Raw genomic sequence first — 22,158 nt, 5'->3', positions numbered from 1 at the left:
TCTTAAGACATTCTCATTTTCCCAAGGCTAAGGGTGTTATGACATTTTCTCAGGTCACAAGCTTCAGAGCCCCAACCAACATCACTACTACTCAAGTCTCCTTTGCCTGCTTTGCCAAGATTCTTGGCCAAGAGAGGAGAATTCCCGGGGGTGGCATCCCTTCCAAACTGCCAAAGTCTGCTTTCTGAGACTTTTTGGTCACAGCATATGAGATTTTGCAAGGCAAGTGCCTGGTTAGCACCTTCCTCCGTCTTCTGGAGATCTTAAAGCTCCCCCCCAACCCCCAAAAATTGCAAAGTAAATCCTCTTCAAAAGTAGCCTGAGAAACCTGGCTCTGTTAACATTTCCTTACTGTTAGTAGGAAATCATTATACAGCCCCAAAGCTAAAAAAAAATTCTAATTATTTCAGAACAAGCTACTGTTTTTCATATGCTGATCCCAGAGCTCCCCCTTGTGCCCTTATGGGGAACTGATTGAAGCAAGAACTGAAGGTTAGCACCTTCATTAGGTTGTGGGGTTCCAGCCGTTGCCTAGAGCACTGGTCCTCAAACCTCAATGTGCATCATAATTATATAGAGAGTTTTATCAAATATGGGTGAAGAACTACCCTGTAGACCAAGACATTTTAAATTAACCTTTCAGAAAACTAAAATGCAGAACTGTTTGAGAATTTGTCTCAGAAAAAAAACAAGCCAAATCACCAAAATACCAAAATGTGGATTAAGATTAGTTCCAAAATTTTAATCTGCATCAGAATTGCCTTGTGTTTTTTATAATATTTTATTTATTTATTTTTTAAGATTTTGTTTATTTATTTGACAGAGAGAGAGACAGCAAGAGAGGGAACACAAGCAGGGGGAGTGGGAGAGGGAGAAGCAGGCCTCCCGCAAAGCAGGGAGCCCGATGAGGGGCTCGATCCCAGGACCCTGGGATCATGACCTGAGCTGAAGGCAGTTGCTTAACCGACTGAGCCACCCACGTGCCCCTATAATATTTTATTTTTAAGTAATCTCTACCCCCAATGTGGGGCTCAAACTCACGACCGTGAGATCAAAGGTCACACGCTCCACCAACTGAGCCCACTAGGCAACCCAGGATTGCCTTGTATTTAAAAAAAAATTCCTGTGCTTGACACTCAAGAGATTCTTTTGGTTTCATGAAAGATCTAGAAATTGATTTTTAAAATAGACACCCCAAGGTATTCTGTCACAGGTGATCTTAAGAAACCCTGGCAAAGACAGCTAAATTCCGTAAATAGAACAAACTGCTAGGTCAAAGGAAAAACTAACTTTTCCTCTCCTTACAAGGAAAAAAAATCAAGTTTCTAAATGCTATTATCATTTAACATCATGAGACTATTTTTTTTATTACTTTAAAACATCAGAACCAACCTTGGGAGAGTGAGAGTGAGATACTTTCTAAAGGACACACCTTATCTTTGGTCGTATTATCTACTTTAGCCAGAGCCCTGGAGAAGGCTTTGGAAGCCATCAAGGGAGACTCCAAGAGGCCAAACTCAGAGAGGCTAGTTGCTAAGTCCAAAAAAAAGACCTTATAGATGCTACCATGAATAGAAGAAGCATGTGACCTCAAAGCTATATGGTGGGATATTGGAGAATAATTAAAGCAACTCTAAACACACCTTCTCATAAACAAAGTGTGGTTTGCTGCCCTGACTCCAGCTTGGATGCTGGCCCAGGGATCCTCCACCACATGATGCTCTTGAGCATCAGGCTCCCTCTGTCTCTTTCACTGATGTCTATTACCTTTCATTGTTCTCCTCTCATCATATACTTCTCTCACCTTGAAAAGGTGAAAAGAAAAATTAATTCCCAGATCCATGAGAACCAGAGAAACACAGTTGGTGAGATGTGAATACTAGTGTACCTTTATGAACCAAAGTAAACCCACAATATTGTTAGCACTGCTAATATTTTTAAGATATCAAGTAGTTGACACAACGCTTAGACCACTGATTTCCAATACTGCAGTGACATAAGCAGAAGAGCTTCAATCTCTCAAGGGTTATCGTGAAACTATCAAAAACAAAACTAAGTCAATTATTTTCTTTTTTAAAAATATACACTTTTGCTAGCTTGATAGAGAAAAACCTGCAAGTCAAACTGATCCAAAGGCACCTTAATCCTGCACAAAGATTAGGAATAATCTACACACAGAATAATGAATAAGTGCAAAGAATGAAAATCAGCAGACATTTACGTGTCACTCACACCATGAAAGCAGTAAGTAAGTTGACAGTTCTGAGGGCATGAAATTGTTCATTTTCTCTTAGTGTTCCCACCCAAGTGGACTGTATTAGTCAGATTGAGACTGTGGAGCGCTGTTGCCTCAATGCCAGTAAGTTAAATGAATTGTATTATGTATTCTACAGATGAGACTCTACCTTGGTGATTCTGCCACCATTCATCAGAAAATGGAGGAGTTGGAAATGGAGCATACAAATGATCTACCCTGGCCCCTATCCTCTTACAGAGGAAGAAGCTACGATTCAGAGGGTAGATTGCTTCCATCTAGATCACCAAGGTAGTTCACTGTTGATGAAGAACTACAAGCTAGGTTATATATAGCACAGCTCTTAAGCAAATTGGGACTAAACACTATGAATAAATACAAGGATACAAACACAATAATTATATATTAAATAATTTACAAGGCTATTAGACACTTAGGCAAACAGGGTGAGAAGATGCCATTGAGGAGACTGGGAAGTACTGAGATTGGTGAGAACCTATTCCTCTTAAGAGACACTCAGCACATCCCTACAACAAAAACCTACATATTCTTCTGTTCTTTCTGCTTTGCATTCCTAGAGAATATGTTTTAAAATAGTAAGATTCTGGAGAGTTTTGTTGCCTCACAATAAATACAAATGTGAAATAACCACATAGAAGTAAGAATACCTGGGGACTGAAATCACTCCTGCTCCTGGTTTGGTAGGATTGCACCTCATTTTCACAGCAGTTGACCGGCCATTGACACAAGATGTTGTAGTTGTAGAAGACCTATTACAGGGCGAATGGCATTTTACAGAACAGACAGGACATAGACCACCAAGACATAAATATCCTGTGTATAACTGCTCCCATGCTTTATGCAACAATGAAAAAGAAAAATGTGTCCAGATTCACTAATTAAGAATTTTAATACAAAATGAGCTCATTTACTTTCACTGCCTAGGAAAAGTGGACTGTCTTCTCCGGTAAAGTAATAAGTTATCTTCAAGGTGTTTAGTCAAGTTACCATAATTATAATCAAAGTCATAATCACAAAAATTTTTAAAGGGAAGAGAGGTTGTATCTACTTGGGCTGATGTTGAAGTATGTGAATTACAAATACTGCCTGGACAAGGAAGTAGAGTCTCTTTTTGCCTAATTTAAAAGAATATATATATGTTATATATATTATATATATATATAACAGACAAAATAGAATATATAGAAAAAATAGATATAGATAAAATACATAAAACCAGAGAAAAGATATATATTTATACATATCAGAACGTATGTAATACTTTCAAAATAGTTCATTTTTCCTACTTTATACTAAGTCTTCCATTTAAGAACCAATCATTGAGTATCTATTAAGTATAATAAGCTACTATGCTAGGTACCATGAAAAGACATTTTTTTGATTAAAATAGTCAAGGGAAGCAGCATCTTCACTTACTTATAAAAGAAATGCACATCTGGTATTTGGCTAGGGGTTACTGGGAACATTTCTTCTTTTATATTAATATTTTGCAATGTAGTTTCAACGGTCACTCCTAGATGACAATAAAAAGAAGCTCTTAAGCAATATGGAAAAATTAGATTTATTTAGTCTGTGTATCTGGATTGAAAGCAGCTTTAATCTGATACTGTCATTTGACCAGAAATATTGTATTAAATTTATGCATTCATGGTAAGATCAAGAACCATTCCAAATTCTAAAGAATAAAAAAGAAAAGAATCTACTCCACAGCCCTGTAATTTTGCTCAAGTCACTTCACATCCCTGGGCCTTACATCTTAAATCTGTAAAATTCATGAAATAATTGAGATGATCTCTAAAGCCCCTTCCAGCTCTAACATTTCAACATTCTAGCATTACTAAAATTCTTGGCTTCTGATGAGTTTTGTTGTACAAGCTGGCTATTTTGCTAATACAGCTTTTCACTAAATATAGACACACCTGAGAAAACAAAAATTTTTGTACCCAATAATTTCCAGAAAGCAACTCCAAATTTTGTTTAATCTAAAAGTCAGGCATTTCTCCCATCCCTTGGAGACAAAATGACAGCAGAGCCAAAATGCCAGCAATAACAGCAACCTCTCCTTCTGACATGGAGTTCGGAGACTGAGCGCAAATTCAGTAACTGACCTTGGTGCTGAAAATTAAAGCTGAATTCCTCTGGAGTCAATAGCAACAGTCCTCAAATTTGCTGTACATTAGAATCACCTAAGAAGCTTGTTAAATTATTATACTGTTATATGTTATATCATCATCCCAGAGGTTCTAATGAACTTGATCCCTAAAAATCACTAAGAGGTCATTCTTAAAACTTTCCTATGCCCTCTAGTCCACAAAGACAGAAAGGACAGACGGGGAATAAAGCTCAGCACCTTCACCTTTGCTAAGTGTCACCAGCTTCCTTTTGGTATGAGAAAAGATTATGAAAACTGGTGGTAGATATTATGATTTAGGTTTACACAATATTTGTTTACTGTTCTTCTTTTGTTTATAGTTTTGGTTTCTAAACTTATTCTGCTTCTTAAATTCCTAGAGAATTTGATGAAAGGCACAGACTCTCAAAAAACATCCTATCACATATGAGTTAATGCATAAATTCAGCAGATGCTTGCACTCACTTAGACTGATCAATAGATCTCAACTGCAGGGGCTTTTGAACCATGTTACAAAGTGATGATTTAGAATTACCTGTGGCCTTCATCATCTATGGCAAACACCAACACAATGACAAGTTATCAGTACTGTAATTTTAGAATAACTGCATGCATGCATACAGGAACCAAATGAAGCTTACCTAAAAATCTATCTGCCAGAATGATGGACTGTGATGATAAGGCTGCTCGGAAACCCTTACTTTCAGAAGGAATAATAGTTGACTGGCATACATATGCTCCTACCAAATTCGTGTAATCATCTGACCCTGCCACCATTTCCTTTACTGTGAAGTCTGTTATATTGTTGGTACAGAGAGCCATCTTCTTCCCCTAGGAAAATAAAGTCACAAAGAGGTTTTACAGAAGAGTCAGTCTTTACATTAGATCTCAGAGACTCATGACCCTAATAGAGCAGTGGGCTCTCTCCTCACTACAGAGATTCTGCTTTAATTGATATGGTGTGGGGCCCAGGCACTGGCATTTTTTTTAAAAAATCTCTTGAGGAACTCCAGTGTTTAACTAGGGTTGAGTCGTTTAAATTACAATGAATATAGAAATTCAAGACTGCACTGCTCTTCCAACTGCAAGCATCATTTGTGCTGGATGAAAGCCATCTAACTTAAGGAACTAAAAGTCACCCATGAAACCTTCAATTCAAAGGATAACAATGCATTCAAAGAGACCAGATAACCCTGGTGAAGGTTTTAATGTCAAAGAAAAAGACGTGCTCTTCCTTCACCTTTATTGGCCTACTGTGGCAGAAAGGTAACGTGAAGTCTGAAGAAGAAAGCATAGAAGTCTTATTGCAGCAAAATCCTAGGACACCATCTAAATTCTTATTAGTTGGTCACTACAAGCGTCTTTATTCACCTACTCAGATTCAATGACGTGTAACTACTCAACTACACAGAAAGTTGAAGGGAATACAGGAGTTTACTTTTTAAATCATTTAATCAGCTGGAATATATAATTTATAAAAATTGGAGGACGGTTTAAATATACTATAGTCCCACTGCAAACAGCTACAGCTTTATAATTTCTATGTAGGAATGTATAAAGGGAAAAAAGATGATGATTTTATTCCTCTTAGATGTAGGGTGAGCACACATGGGCACTAAGAAAGGAACCTAGATTTAACTTTCTTCATGGAGCTAGCAGTCCAAACTTATAAAATGTTCTCCCTCCACTAAGCTTTTTCACCACAGTACAGGTACAATATATTGTTAAATTGTTGAAGCTGAGAAGAGGAAAGCAATGGAAAAGATTAGAGAGAAGCTATTGAGGAAAGAAAGAGGAAAACAGCAATAAAAGGAAAGGAATGAGAATAAAAAGGAAAGGAAAATAAAGAGGACAGAAAAGAAGAGGGGATAGAGGGAAGGCAAGACAGTGCTAACACAGGCGTAAGGACAAAAAGAAATATAACACATAATGTAATAATCTCGTTCACCGTTCCACTCAGTATTTAGCAGAACAGGTATTTAATATGTATTTATTCATTGAAGGAACTGAGTGACAACCTATCGAGTGTGTTAGATCACTCCCTTTAAAATCAGAACAGGACAAACACCACACCACGTAAAATTTATAGATCTTTTTGCCTGAAAACGTCTGTGGTCATCAGATCTCTTTTTATTTCCTTTGTACAAAGTTTGGCACAGCATCTCATAATGAAGACCACTGGAGATATCGGAGTTAATATGGAAAAAAACATGGAGGAAATGCCTTATTACATTTTCATCTTTGCTAATGGTGTATACATACACGTACTTCCCAACCCTAACCTCGTAGATCTATAAAAATATTGGGCATCTAATCCTCTAACTCTTCCCATTACCAGCATTAATTAAAGCTTCTTCCCACAGAAAGATAAGATCCCAGTATTTATTAGCAGATACCAACTGATCAGCTGACATGTGTTCTCTGTTTACCTCCTTTTTTATTTTTAGACAAACTTCCTCTTGGAGGTCTTTTTCTTTTTAAAACAGAAAATCGACAATATGAAGAACAGTAGAACATTTTCAAACCAAAACTGCCTGCCTAAAAAATAGGTGGGACTGACAAGCCCGAACCAGTTGGACAGAAATGAAAGATCCTTCAAGCACCTACACCCTAACTCTGAGCTCTGGGGCTCCAGGGGCTGGGGAATAAGTGCTTTGATGGATGGAGATGCAGACAAGGCTGGCCCTGCTGGAGAAAGCTGCCAATGTGCTAGGAGGCAACACAGGATTTAAGCAATCACAGCTCTGTTTCTGACATTTGGTTGTTAGTTTCTGTAGAGATTTTATTGGGCCATCCACACAGAAAATATCAACTCAATCAGAACTGAAACACAGCTCCATCTCACCCTGACAGCCAGAACTCACCTCGTGCCCACATAAACTAATATTGAAGAAGTGGAAGTATTTGGTTCCTTTGGAGGTAAAGCTGGGTCCATTCATTAATGAGCCCACGCTGCTGAGGTTGCTGAAGTCATAGTGCAAACTCTGATTCTCTTTTTCATGGTGGAAAAAGCAGTCACTATAGCAAACTGAGTGGTCCTTTGATTAAAGATTAAGAAATAAAAAATATATATATAGTAGAAAAGGAAATATTAGCTGCTATGAAAAATGTGTTTCAAAAACAGTTCTACATTTAAAAACGCTTCTGGTAATTTTGTCTTAGTTATATTTTATCACATGAATATGGAGAATTTCTAAACAATAATTAAAATATTCAAAGATATACTTGCTGCTCTCCATATATTCCTATGGCCAACCCACCGGGGGAGTTTACTCACTCTCCCTTAACAGAATACACAAAAATCTAATTTTAATATTTTTGGAAAGCATTCTTATTTGGGTGCTTTTCTTAATATCTTATGCCCTCAGGAACTGGGGCTTTCATGGCATATAATACGTGTTCAAGCGCTTAATAAATGTAAGAGGAGAGAAAACAGGAAGAAGAATGAAAAGGCCATTTCTAAATAGAAGTACTTCGTAGTTCCTGGAGAAACATGAAGGATATCTTGTGAGTGTCTCTATTAAAGTGTGCTTTCCTGGAGAGAACCAAAAGACACACTCACTCACCTGAGTGCTTCTACTCCCAGGCCCACATGGAATACAAGCCTCCTTGCCATAGACCTGATGTATGGACAGGTAGGTGTCAGGTGGACACTCCTTGCACTGGTTGGTTTCTTTCTCAATGTAGTGGCCTGGGGGGCAGGGGACACACGATGAGCCCGACTGCTCAGAACCGAGGGCACAGGCACGGCATGAGGACGCCACCCCATCAACGGCATTAGTGGCAGTGATAGAATAAATCTTCACCATGTCATTGATGAACCGTCTATTCTAGAAAGAGAGCAGAAAGTAATGACTTCCGCCTTGGGGCTTAATTGTACAACCAGATTGTTTTGTGTTGATATCACCAAAATAGCTAAGCAGAGTGTTCCAGCCTAACAGTTTATAATCGATAGCGGATTAATATTATTTCTTCTTGGTTCTTTTAAAAAAAAATCTTAAATCTTAACACTAGGAGCTAATTTCCATAGTAATGGAGTTCCAGGAGGTTATCCGCAATCACCGCCAAGATCAGGCATATTTATAGGCTTTACATCTGGAAGAACTGGTATGGTTTAACAGAGGAGCAACTTTATCTCCCATCATAGTTTATTCAGGGATCAGCCTAACTGTAATGATACAATAGGATATTTGCCGTATAGCAAGTGGTAAAGCCTTAGATGAGGGGTTAGTCTTGAAAGACTAGGACTCTGCTCCTCACCCAACACTGTGATGCCATCACAGCACCCCTCTGAGCCTTTCTCTCTCTTTCTCCAGTACTTTCCCTATGTATGGATTTCTAGTGAAGGGATGCATAGTAGAGAGCAAATCCCTGGGTCTAACTATACTTTTCCTTCTTATGACACTGGGTCAATTAAGATCTAGTTCTCACCAGGCAGTGGGCAACATTTTATCAGTAGAGAACAGAGCTACCCTAGACTACTTAATGTTTTTCTCTGGGGTAAAGACAACAGGAAGACAAGGAAGCACTCCACAGCACGTTCATGCCCCACCTGGTGGTAACCTGAACACTCATCAAGAACAATTAGCGTCAAGTAACAACTGAGAATGGGTTTCCCAGTGAAAGCCCAAAGAGACAAGAGAAAATGTTCTGCATTTGTCACCACGGTTTAAAGTGGTTTACCTTGTTTGCACCTTGGGAAGTTCACGTCTATGGAGATCCACAAAAGTAACAGTCCTGCCACTATTGAAACATACAGTGGAACTTACTTAGGGGAGGATTAGGGTCTACTCTAGCAGGGGCAGTAGAAGAAAATAAATAATTCTGTGTGTTAACCTAATTGTGTGTACATACACACTCTCCAGGCTATACAAGGAGACATCACTACAATGAAATAATAAGCCAACGCCAGTTAATGGCTCCAGGACAAATGTCAGATCATTCAGAAAAAGAGGAAGACAGTCACTAGCCTTCTCAAAGTCTTAGAAAGCTTTAAAAAAATATGTTTTTAAATAACTACAAAATCAGATTTTCTTTCTCTTAAGCTTTCAACAAATATATGTTTAGCATAGTTAAGCTTTCAACAAATATATCTGTTTAGTATAGAACGATCCAAAGAGACATTGTGTTATTCAATTTCATACATTCTTGCTCTCAAAAAATATATATACCATTTTTATCCAAATCCACTCCCTAACCAAATGACTGATCCCACATCAATAAAAAACTAAGTCTTTTCCTCCAAAAGATTTGAGTGATCGTTGTGTATGAATGTCCATTGGGAGCGTCATCTTTGTATTTGAAAAAAAAAAAGTGCTTGGAACTTACATCTTGACCCTGATTGGTTCTCTGGAAAGCCCATGTAAATGTAAATGTTGCATTCTTGAAGATGATGTGGGTGTAAGCTTGCTTTTCTTTGGTTCCACCCCATGATTCCACCACATTGGTACTTTTCCTATTAATATCCTAATATATAGTAGAAAAATATAAACAAAAAAGCACAAATTCAGGATTAATATACATATGTATACATTACAAATATGTGTCTTTACAATAACCCCTGTAGGGTCAGTGAATATTTATCTGCAGAGCACATCACCCTAGAACTCTCAAAACCTCCCTTCAAGTCTACACAAGCACTCACTAGCTTAGTAATTACGATTTTTCAACTACATTGCCAATATAACCTGAAAGAGGTATCAAATTATAGTACATTTAAGAATGTATGTGTGCATGTGTGCCTGTGTGCACGTGACTCTAGCTTAGGAAATACACTTTGAAAGGAAAACATAATTCCTCCAACTTCTCACAGTAAACTTCTAGGCTCCTCAGAGAATAGCAAGGTTTTTCCATGTTTGCCTTTTTCCTTGTGAGATTCTGATAGGCAGCTCTTGCACAGGAATTCTAAGTTCCCTCTGAATGACACTTGCAACTTCCAGGCTTCTCCAAGTGTACATTAACCAGAATGTTATTTTAAGTCCAAAGAATCTTCTTCTGCTTAAACTTGAACTCCAAAGGAATTCGTGTAATATCTTATTTCTGATTTCCTTAGCTAAATTCAATATCTGGAATATTCTACAAATGTGTAACATTCCAACCAGTGTGCTGTCATTAATGTGATTAGAAAGCAAATATATTAAGTCAACCAAATAATGCAATACGCATCTAATTAATTTGAAGTGAAAACCAAACCTAGCCTTGAATTTTCTAATTAGTGGTCCCTACAGAAACCCTAATAGATGACTTAGAAATTTGGATGGGCTTCTGTTACATTATCTGGGATGTTGACAATATGACGGCATGAGCCCAAGATATGTCTGTTTCTTTCTCTGTTATAAACATAGGAGTCAAACCTTATAAAGTAATCAAACATGCTATAAAGAGATGTGTCTTGAGTTCACACCACAGACAGGAATAACAGAATGTGCTGGTTACACATTACAGAATTCCCCACGTTACCAAATGACCAAACCACCATACATGCCACTTCCTAAAAGAAGCTCAGAATACACAGACAGTGCTCTGTTAAACATCATATTTCTAGATGTTTATTCCAATAATAAGTGGAATTTATTGCATTACCATAAATAATGCCATCTTACCTTTGTAAAACACTGCATGCTTTTGAAAGCATTTCTATACACTATTTAATTGACATCACAAAAAATCCTGTGAGAAAACCAAATCAAACAGAGAGGAAAGAAAACTAACAGATTCTGCTATGAGCTAAAAACTCTTAAGATTGATTCATGAAAATAAATAGCTATGATCTCTACCCTCAGGAGTGCTTGGTCAAGTGAGAGAGAAAAAAACATCAATATAGTCACATAATTAAAATAGAGTTTTCTCGAAGAGTTTTTGGAGCACACTAGAGAGAGCGGCTAATTTTACTTAAAGGGTTAAGAGAAAGCTTCCCAGAAGAGGTGAAGTTTGAGCAGCCCTTGAATTATGAGTGGGAGTTCACCAGACAAAAGAGCCAAAGGAAGAAAGCCATTGGGGCTTAGAGTGCCAAGGCAGGAGAACTGAAGTACAGGGTGTTCCTCTAACAAATTCACGGTGTCCTAAGAGGTGTGAGTAGTAACAGTGGACTTGTGAAACAGAAGCTGGGCAAAGAGTACAAAAAGTCATAATGATGTCATGCTAAGAAATTTTAAGCATATTCAGAGGCAATTGGTTCTCAAACTTTAGTTGATGTTAGAACCACCCTCATGGCTGGCTAAAATACAGATATCTGGGCCCATCACCAGAGCTTCTCATTAAGACTAGGATATGGCTGAGAAACCTACGTTTCTAACAGATTCTCAGGTGATGCTGGTCCAGGGACCACACTTTGATAGCCTCTGCCATAGGCAGTAGCCAACCAGCAAGGTGAAGGAGGCAGATTTGCTGTGGAGGCCGCCATTACTGTTTTTATGTTTATAAAGGTAATTTTGACAGCAGCATATATGAGAGAATGGAGAGAGAATACAGACAGCTGCTGAGAAATAATGAGAGTCTGGACTTCAGCAATGGTACTGAGGATGAAGAACTAACAGATTAAAGAAATAGGAAGGCAGAGCTGGGAATTGAATAATTATTAGTTATTTGTGGCATATTAAATGGATGTGTTGAAGATTATTCATGATCTTCTTTCACTACGACTACCACCCCCCGCCAGGAAGAAAATAGTCTGCCTTCCTTGAAGCTGGTAGTAATCACAAATATTTATTTATTTATTTATTTATTCATTTATTCATTTATTTTTAAAGATTTTATTTATGTATTTGACAGAGAGAGACACAGCAAGAGAGGGAACATGAGCAGGGGGGAGTGGGAGAGGGAGAAGCAGGCCTTCCGCAGAGCAGGGAGCCCGGTGCCGGGCTCGATCCCAGGACCCTGAGATCATGACCTGAGCTGAAGGCAGACACTTAAAGACTGAGCCACCCAGGCACCCCACAAATAAATATTTAAATCTTCATCTAACTTGTATATCACGGAGGAAACTGTTAACAGACTGCTAACTAGCTACTAAAAGACTGGGGAAAAAGCAAAAACAATGTCTAGGAAGTCACTACTTACAGTATTAAAATCTTAGCCAACAACCTTCTAATACCCGCACAAGGTCTTAATAAATTTAATGTTCCTACTTTTCTCAAGCTAAGAGTTGAAATGTGTAGGGCATCTAGAAAAAATTGAGCAAAATTATGACAGGCACATAGTAATGTTCTTTGCCTATAGTTACTAAATTTAACAGTGAAGAGTTTCCTTTCTTCCCAATGCCCTACACCCCCATTATTTTCTACCCTCACTTATAAATATAGGTTTTTCCTTCCTAGTGGTTTGAACTACAGAATGGTTATTAGAGGAGAATTTCTTTGTGCTGATGGCATATCTTTATGAAGGAGTTTTTACCAGATTAATATTCCCTGACTTCCGTCAGTCACCCAAGCCCCCTTGCTCAGTCCTCCCCATGAGGAACACAAGCTTTCTTTGTGGGCTGCACTGCACATTTCTTAGTGACTTCTTTAGATATTTTTTAATTTTTTGCAAGGAGACCTAAGAATGGGAAGAAAAATGGGATTCTTATCCCAATTTGCATGAATGAACTGACACTTGAAAGAACATGCTAAGCTTAGAAACCCGCCTTTGAAAGCCCCTCTTTCACTTACCACCATGAAATACAGAACACAGTCAGCTGAACAGAGGGTCTCAAAGACAAATGTTATTCTTCCCAGTTCAGAACCCATGGCTCCAGTCATAGATGTTGGTGGCCTATTTGACAGATTAAAATTATAATATTTATTGTATATTCTAAATAGAGTATGGCACAAAACTAAGTCACTTTTTCCATTAAGCTGAAAGCCATGCTCTTCTCTTCCCCTAATCCATGGTTCCCCACAGCCACAACTTCTTCCTTACTCCATCTCTGCATGCCCAGACCATTCCAGTAAGGAGTCTACACAACGATGGTAATATGCTTGAATCTCCTGTGTAAACATTACCATCCATCCTAAAGTAAGAAAAATATGCCTTATCGGGAAACTTCAACATGGGGAACTAAAGCAAAAAGTGATTTAAACAGTTATAACATACTACTTAACAGATAAAACTGAGACAAAAATAAACTTATAAACCAAAAGATACCCCCACAAACAACAACTTGGACAAAGACCTCTTCATTAAGCATCAAATAATCATGGTTATTGTAACATTTGGATAGAATTATTGTTAAAAACTTTCAGTTTCATCTAAATATACAACTAATAGCTATAGTTACAATTCTACAGATATTCTTAAATGTAATACATTATCCTAAAACAGCTTGTTATTTGCTAAGTCCATCACAATGTAAGTATATTTTATGAAGGCAGTCCTATTTCATCTATTTCTATAGGGAAACAGGCATGAGGATTCTTACAGAAAGGAATCAGAATTGGTTTTCCTTACTTAAATCCTGGGATATGCAAGTTTAAGATCAGGTAATCATTATCCGAACCTCCAGCCCCACTCTGGATATGATCTCCAGCCACTTCCCAACCTGGAAATGAAATGAGGCATCTTTATCAGTAAAAATCCCATTATTGATTTCCAACAACCTTTTTAAATATGGTAAAAAAAAAAAAAAAAAAAAAAAGGACTATTAGTGTTTATGTTCAAAGTTAGAAATACTCCATGCTGATCTTCTACTTAGATGATTTGTCCATTGCAGTGAGTGGGGTATTAAAGTCCCCTACTATTATTGTATTATCATCAATGTGTTTCTTTAATATCATTATTAATTGGCTTATACAATTGGCTGCTCCCAAGTTAGGAGCATAAATATTTATAATTTTTAGACCTTCTTGCTTTTTTTTTTTTAAAGATTTTATTTATTTATTTGCGAGAGAGAGAATGAGAGACAGAGAGCACGAGAGGGAGGAGGGTCAGAGGGAGAAGCAGACTCCCCGCTGAGCAGGGAGCCCGATGCGGGACTCGATCCCGGGACTCCAGGATCATGACCTGAGCCGAAGGCAGTCGCTTAACTGACTGAGCCACCCAGGCACCCTAGACCTTCTTGTTAGATAGATCCTTTAAGTATGATGTGTCCCTCTTCATCCCTTACTACGGTCTTTGCTTGTATGATATGAGGATTGCTACTTCAGCTTTCCTTTTTTGTCCATTAGCATGATAAATGTTTCTCCACCCCCTTACTTTCAACCTGGAAGTGTCTTTAGGTCTAAAATGAGTCTCTTGTAGGCAGCATACGGATGGGTCTTGCTTTTTTATCCACCTGATACCCTGTGTATTTTGATAGGGGCATTTAGCCCATTTACATTCAGGGTAACAATTGAAAGATACGAGTTTAGTGCCACTGTATTACCTGTAAAGTCCCTGTTTCTGTAGGTTGTCTCTGTTTCTTTCTGGTCTATGTTACTTATGGGCTCTCTCTTCACTCACAGGATCCCCTTTAATATTTCCTGCAAGACTGGTTTAGTAATCACAAATTCTTTTAGCTTCTGTTTATCCTGGAAGCTATCTCTCCTTCCATTCTGAATGGAAGGAGATATGTTGGATAAAGTATTCTTGGCTGCACGTTTTTCTCATCTAGTACCCTGAATATATCATGCCAGTCCTTTCTGGTCTGCCAGTCTCTGTGGATAAGTCTGCTGCCAATCTAATGTTCCTACCCCTGTAAATTAAAGAGTTCTTCTCTTGAGCTGCTTTCAGGATTTTCTCTTTATCTCTGAAATTTGCAAGTTTCACTATTATATGTTGGGATGTTGATCTATTTTTATGATTTTGAAGGGTGGGTTCTCTCTACATCCTGGACTTGAATGCCTGTTTCCTTCTCCAGATTAGGGAAGTTCTCAGGTATGATTTGTTCAAATATACCTTCTGTCCCTCTCTCTCTTTCTTCTTCTTCTGGGACCCCAGTAATTTTAATGTTGTTTTGCTTTATGATATCACTGATTTCTCAAAGCCTCCTCTCCTGGTCCATTAGTTGTTTTTCTCTCTTTCCCTCAGCTTCCTTCCTTTCCATCATCTTGTCTTCTATGTCACTGACTCTCTTCTGCCTCATTTATCCTAGCTGTTAGAGCATCCATTTTAGACTGCATCTCAGTTAAAGCATTTTTAATTTCGGCCTGATTAGATTTTATTTCTGCACTAAGAGATTCTCTAAGTAAAGGAGGGAGCAAGTGGCTACGTTGAGTATTATCACGAGAGGCAGACCAAGTTCTCTAAAAGATCAAATAAAAGTTCTAGATAATCTTTACTAGTAAGTGAATACACACACACACACAATGCTTTCATGAGTTCATTCAATTCCCTGGCCTTCCCAATCTTATTTTTCCTCCACAGATCTTAACTTCTTCAACTTAGAACTCAATCAGAGGATCTTTTAGGAACACAAACCCTCATGGTCAAGTAGTACCTACTGTATTTTCTCTTCTTCTCCCTTATGATAATTTCCTAGAAATGGGATTATTGGTCAAAAAAGAGAATATTTCATAATGTTTAATATATATTATGGCTTTGTCTTTCCCTCTCTCACTCATCTGTTTAACCAACACTATTCATGGACCTACTATTTTTCAATCTTTGTTTTCAGGTGTTCACCTCACTTCCTACATCCCAAGTATATGTATTTCAGATAGGTGCTGATTTAAAACAGATGCAATTTAAAAGAATTATTTAAAACAACAAAATACAATATGGAGAAAAAGTGAGCTCATAAAAATTGCTAATGAAATGAAAAGAGTAAAAGGATGCATTTTGATATAAAATCCTAGTATTTGTAACACCTACTCCTAGCATCAAGTTTAAAAATACACGTACAGATACTGTCACTCATTCAACCAGCAAATATTTCAGAACAATGAAGAGCTAGCCTCTCTCAGGTCTTAAAATATTGGAACAAATAAAAGTCAGCCACAATCTTATAGAACTCCGTCACATTTTCAAGTTTTCAGTAAGTGGGGTTTATATATATTTTGTACACACAGTTATAGATTTCATAGGGAAGGGGAGTTAGAGACGATTTCACCTCTCGACACATTTCAGTCCTGAGCCAGACTCAACCAATTCTGGCAGAAATGCTGTCATCCTACCCTTCAAAATGGCAAGTGACATAGATTTCATTACATCCCTTGGTGATCTACTCTGGTATTTATAACCATAAATGGCGATCCTCAATATCTACTTTAAAGCTGACTCCAAAAAAAATGCAAAATAGTTTATATTGTTACAGAAAAGTCAACTGGCTGTGACACCCCATTTATTATTTCCATGTGAGGGCTGGAAGGCAGACACATAGCTAACTGATAGGAATGAAGTTCCTCATACCCATTTTTGGTATGTTTTTAGAAAGCTGGGTCCAAGAGTCTCTATGACCCAGATACATCCACAAGGCGATTCTGAACTCACCATTCATTCCATCACACTTTGAATTCCCAACATTAAAGCAGGAAGTTTTCATGTTGCCAGGAAGGACATTCCACCATTTATATTCAAACCCAAGTGCAGGCTCCATTCCTGCTGGACACGGCCTACATTCTATGACAGACAAGTGAAATAAACAATTACAGTTAAACTGCATCTGGCTATCTTCCTCTTCCTCTGTTCTAAGAACTACTAAACTTTAATTAGCAGAGAAGGAAGCAGGAAAGAGAGACAGTAGAGCACAAATTCCCTTAAGAATTAATAACTTTTTCTAAAGCAATCTGGAAAGAAAAATATTTCTGGATATAATTTACCCATATGCACTTGACTAACATGAAAAAGGAAAAGGATCAATATAAAATCTTCTAAAATTATTTTTTCCTTCATTTCTGAGAGTAATGGCTAACATCAAATCACCCTCCACAAGTAGGATAATCTGAAACTAGTTCTCTTATATGTGATCTTAGAATCAGTTCGCTCCACCTCATAAACAAGGAAATATTTCAGCCTTCCTATTGGTTATTAAACTTAACAGTATTATACCATTTAATTATGGACTCATTAGTTGAAATTCAAATATTGGCTATGTCGAAAAATGATACTGGAAGTTCAGAGTCACATTTATTAATAAACCTGATTTAAATTAGTATCTGCAACAATGAAACGGAAGTGTCCTTTCCAACCATTTCTGAATTTACCCAACACACTTTGCATTAATCATGTCATTAGAGAGAAAGAGAAATGTTCACTGAGCAAACACTTCTTGCTACCAAATTACTTTAGGACACATTTTTACATAACCTGCTCAATGATAATGAGCTAGATATTATTACCCACAATTTTACAGACAGGAAAATGGAGGTACAAAAGGTTTAAGTAACTTGGATAAATCACACTCACAGTCGCCTGTGGGATGTCGATTCAAAACCAAGTCAATCAGACTCTTGAGTCTTTCTTATGCTATCTAAGGCTCTGGGTAGTAAGCAGATGGCATGGCTAAATTCAAATGAGAAGACTACAACTGAAATGCATTGTAATTTTTGTCTACCAAAATTAAAACAAACTCTGCAGCACTTTCTATATTATTTGATAAGCACTAACATTTTCTCTACTGTACACCCTGAAGCAATTAAGAGACTATCTTCACTACCATATGACCAAAATGAGTAATTTTTGCTATTAGTATAGCACAAAATGTGATTTGTGTTCCAAAGCTGAATTAGAAGAGGTTATATTTTATGCTTGCATTAATATATGTGTACACCCTCACTGGAAAAGGAGTGTCTATCCTTAACACTTAATATGGTGGAATTTTTTTTATCAACATTCAAAGGCAGAGTGAGTCATCCCATGAAGAGGGTATTACACGCATTACACAAAATGCCAATAAAAATCTATCCTTGTGGTATGTTAACGAAGCCACTGCCACCTCACAATTCATTAGGATATTTCTCAACTCTTCTTCAGTCTCTGTGAGATAAGTATGTTTTATAAAGAAGTCTTCCACAAAAACAATGAAGAACAAGGTCACAATAGTCCAGCAAGATTATTTTGCTAAAGGTCCAATTGGCATCCTACCCTTTGTTCCATCCGAAAATGTTCCAGGAGGGCAGGGATGGCAAGATGATGATCCATTGTTATAAAATCCAGGGTTGCAAGGTGGACAGTCCTTCTTCTCTCCAGAAGGGGGCAACCTAATAGCATCTGTGAGATCCTCCTGGCAGATTTTGGGCTCTATCCACTTGTACATAATTTGCGTCTGGGAAAAAAAAAAAAAGTTCGCAGGTCATAGAAGATGCTTTATTTGCTTTAACTTTCCAGTAATAAAAACATTAAACAGAAAGCCTAGGAAAAGTCGAATAGTGAAAGAATAGAAGGGCCAGGTGAAAAGAATCTAAACCATTAGTAACAAAATGAGATAAAAAGAAAAAAAACAAACGTTGGTTGGGACGATGGCCGTTTCTTCCACGTGTTTTTACTATGAGCTACAGGTGGGCCTTACCGCATCCATGCAGCACGTTCATCATCATGGAATTCCACTTTAAAATATAGATACATGATTATAATCCTTACTCTTGTAGCCACTCATTCACTTTATTCCACAATGACATGTGCTTCTATGAAGAGACTACCTTTTCCATTTGGAGACCTTCACTACACTCTTCATTTCCCTCACCCTCAGCAACTATCACCATGCCTAGCACAATATGATCACAAAAGAAAAGGTGTACGTTTTTAAAAAGACTATATCTAGCTTCTCATTTCAATCCTGCATTTCACAAATACATGTGGTTGCTCTCTGAATCTTTTCCAATACCGTGATGTTAGACTACAAGAGCCATAGTTAAAACATTTCTAATTCTGGGCCCTGTTGCAGATGCTTCTAACATCAGAATTAAGATGACCTCTATTTTCAAAGACAGAAGTGTTTCAAACCTTATCTTCTCCTTTTCTCTCACACATACACATACCCCTACACAACACCAAATACGCAAGATAACTATAACTCAGCCAAACCCAGAAAGTTGCGATTATAAAATTACTCTCATTGTGAAACCAGAAAAATTAAATGGGTTAGCCATTTCACAAACAAAATCAATATGCTCAGTAAAAATAAGACGGTATTTTAAATGCAAAGGATAAATAATTTCATAACTATAGTTTTTAAAAAGAGACTGTTTCCTTCAATAGACATATAATCCAATATAAGAACGCTTTCTCCTTCAAAACAACTTTTGCAATAATAAGTCTAATACCGAAGCTGGAGAAACAAAATTAAAGACAATTCTCTATAGCTATTTTCAGCTAATAGAAAATTATATATAGCACACCCTCTAGACCACTCAATTTTATTCTCAAGTATTCTCTTATGGAAGAGCAAATTAACTTATCTGAAAAAGGATGCTTAAAGGAAATAGTTTAAAAGGTAGATGTCTCAACAGAATTATAAATAACATATTTTTCCTTTTATAACCCTCTTTCTGCATTCATTTTATGGCCCACATCATGATACAGTTCAACCAGTCACTGGACCCACCTGCCTCTCTCTTCCCAGCTGTAAAATGATGGCTGCTCCTGCTGAAGCTTCTTCAACAGTGAAAAAAAATAAACTAGATCCTGTATCCAGAGGGGTTCTCAACTCCTCTGAAAAAAGGGCACATAAAATTCAGAGAATCTAAGCAAATCATTATATCTGGGGGATTGTCTTTCTAAAAATCTGGCTTAGCAAGTAGAGAAAACAAATTTCCAACCCAATGAATTCACAAATTTGCTGATTTATTTTGACATGAATTAAAATCGCACTGTTAGGTATGAGCTACGGCACTGTTGAAAATAGGTGGTTCCCGCGTGGGAGTGGGGCTGGTGCTGAGGTTGAGCACTCGCACTGATCCTGGGGGTGCACCTTGTACTCCTCCCCACCACTTTGGTGGTCAGCACTATTATCCTCAAGTTTATAAATAAGGAAGCTGTGGGTGAGAGCTGTTGAACAACTTGCCCAAGAATTAGACACAGCTAGTAAACAGTGACATAACACCAGTCAAGAAGGGTCAGTTCATCATCTAGAACTAATGATGTAATGTATGGGGATTAACATAAGAATAAAAAAAAAAAAAAAAGAAGGGTCAGTTCAGTTAGAGTAAAAATAGTAAAATGAGGAAGTATATTTTTGACAAGTCAGCTGACCACATGATTCTCAATCCAAGCACAGTAAATGTTTAAAAATTAGAAAATGTGCACCACCTTTAAACATTTAAACAGTGAGAAGCCAAATTTCAAATGCTCTACAGTAACAGTTTTGTTTATGAGGCCTCTTGCTTCACATGGCAGATTGAATCTATGCCTCTCTTTCTAACCGGAACAGATGATTTCAAGTGGAGCTGGCTGGGGAAAGATAATAATATAAATGATGACTTAGCACCAGATGGCTCACAGTGCAGGTAAAAAACCAACAATCAACTCATTCTTTGGCAAGTCAAGATAAAATTATGAAACATTTTATGAACCCAAAAAAACCCTAATAGAACAAAACTCATCAAATTGCCAGTAAGATTAGAGAAGACCATAGTGTCCGAGTATTTACCTTATGTGTGAATAAATACATTTTAGAGAAACACATGGAGGTATCAATTCTCATGTCAAAATAAAATTCAGGACAGGGAAGACTAAAATTTAGACAAATTTTGAGACTGCATTTGTCCATGGTTGCCAGCTTTCTTCCTTCAAATGTCCCTGTACAGAAGCACCAAGGCTTCTGTAGACTGGCTGAATTCATCAGAGCTAAGTTATATGTGCTTTACAAGTCTACCAACTGCCACTCCAACCTAGTTGCCTTGTGCTCTATGATGTTCTGACCTGTGTGTTCCCAACCAGGCGGTCTATTGCTTGTCTTCCTGACTTGTCCAATCCTTGATCTCTTCCAGTAGCCAGACACTGGGCCCTCATCATTTGTCTCTCTGACATGCCCACACCCTTCTGCCAAGTTGCACCTATCCCCTCCTTCGAAGCCATGCTCAACATCTAATGTGCTCTAAGCTTCTCCTCAGCTCACCCATCTACATATCAGCATCACTTGGATTCCTTTTCTATGAAGGTTCTGCTGTTTTCTCTTTGCCCTTGTGGTTACCTCCTTGTGCCCTTTCAAAATGCATCAAAGCTTGAGCCCTCTTCTTCCTTTATGTGGAAGACACCATGGGGATTGAACATTGTCCTGCAGATTGTAGCCAGGGCTTTAGGCAAGGAAATGTTCTAACATTAGATTGGGGTGAAAATACCAGAAACACTGATGTCTAATATGACAACTGAATTGTCTAATTTGACAATTCAATCTCAATAAAGCTGTTTTTAAAAAATAATTTAAAGAAGACTATCTTGAAAGAAGTTGCTGTGGCCAATGTCAAAGAGGTTACAGCCTATGTTCTCCTCCAGGACTTTGATGGATTCCTGTCTCACATTGAGGTCTTTCACCCACTTAGAGTTTATCTTTGTATATGGTGTTAGAGAATGGTCGAGTTTCATTCTTCTGTATATAGCTGTCCAATTTTCCCAGCACCATTTATTGAAGAGACTGTCTTTTTTCCATTGCATGTTTTTTCCTGCTTTGTTGAAGATTATTTGACCATAGAGTTGAGGGTCCATATCTGGGCTCTCTATTCTGTTCCACTGGTCTATATGTCTGTTTTTGTTCCAGTGCCATGCTGTCTTGGTGATCACTGCTTTGTAATAGAGCTTGAAATCAGGCAATATGAGGCCCCAGCTTTTTCTTTTTCAACATTTCCTTGGCGATTCGGGGTCTTTTCTGAGTCCATACAAATCTTAGGATTGTTTGTTCCAGCACTTTGAAAAATGTCATTGG

The 22,158-nt window shown here is 37.7% G+C and overlaps 1 protein-coding gene across 1 annotated transcript in view; it reads right to left on the bottom strand.

Moving 5' to 3' along the window:
• ELAPOR2 (endosome-lysosome associated apoptosis and autophagy regulator family member 2) overlaps positions 1-22,158 on the bottom strand; it is a 67,385-nt gene that overhangs the window by 30,036 nt on the left and 15,191 nt on the right. The window contains exons 6-15 of the mRNA XM_081800622.1: positions 18,384-18,564; positions 16,791-16,919; positions 13,833-13,923; positions 13,055-13,157; positions 9,735-9,872; positions 7,973-8,236; positions 7,271-7,444; positions 5,048-5,237; positions 3,692-3,788; positions 2,923-3,024 (exon numbers count right to left, since the gene is read on the bottom strand). Coding sequence (XP_081656748.1) covers positions 2,923-3,024; positions 3,692-3,788; positions 5,048-5,237; positions 7,271-7,444; positions 7,973-8,236; positions 9,735-9,872; positions 13,055-13,157; positions 13,833-13,923; positions 16,791-16,919; positions 18,384-18,564 — 1,469 coding nt within the window. The remainder of the gene's footprint in view (positions 1-2,922; positions 3,025-3,691; positions 3,789-5,047; positions 5,238-7,270; positions 7,445-7,972; positions 8,237-9,734; positions 9,873-13,054; positions 13,158-13,832; positions 13,924-16,790; positions 16,920-18,383; positions 18,565-22,158) is intronic.

The sequence above is a fragment of the Leptonychotes weddellii genome, chromosome 12 (assembly GCF_054177405.1).
Source record: "Leptonychotes weddellii isolate Sample4059 chromosome 12, ASM5417740v2, whole genome shotgun sequence".
Lineage (NCBI taxonomy): Eukaryota > Metazoa > Chordata > Mammalia > Carnivora > Phocidae > Leptonychotes > Leptonychotes weddellii.
Note: the sequence above shows the minus strand (reverse complement) of the source record. Positions and strands in the feature narration are given on the sequence as shown.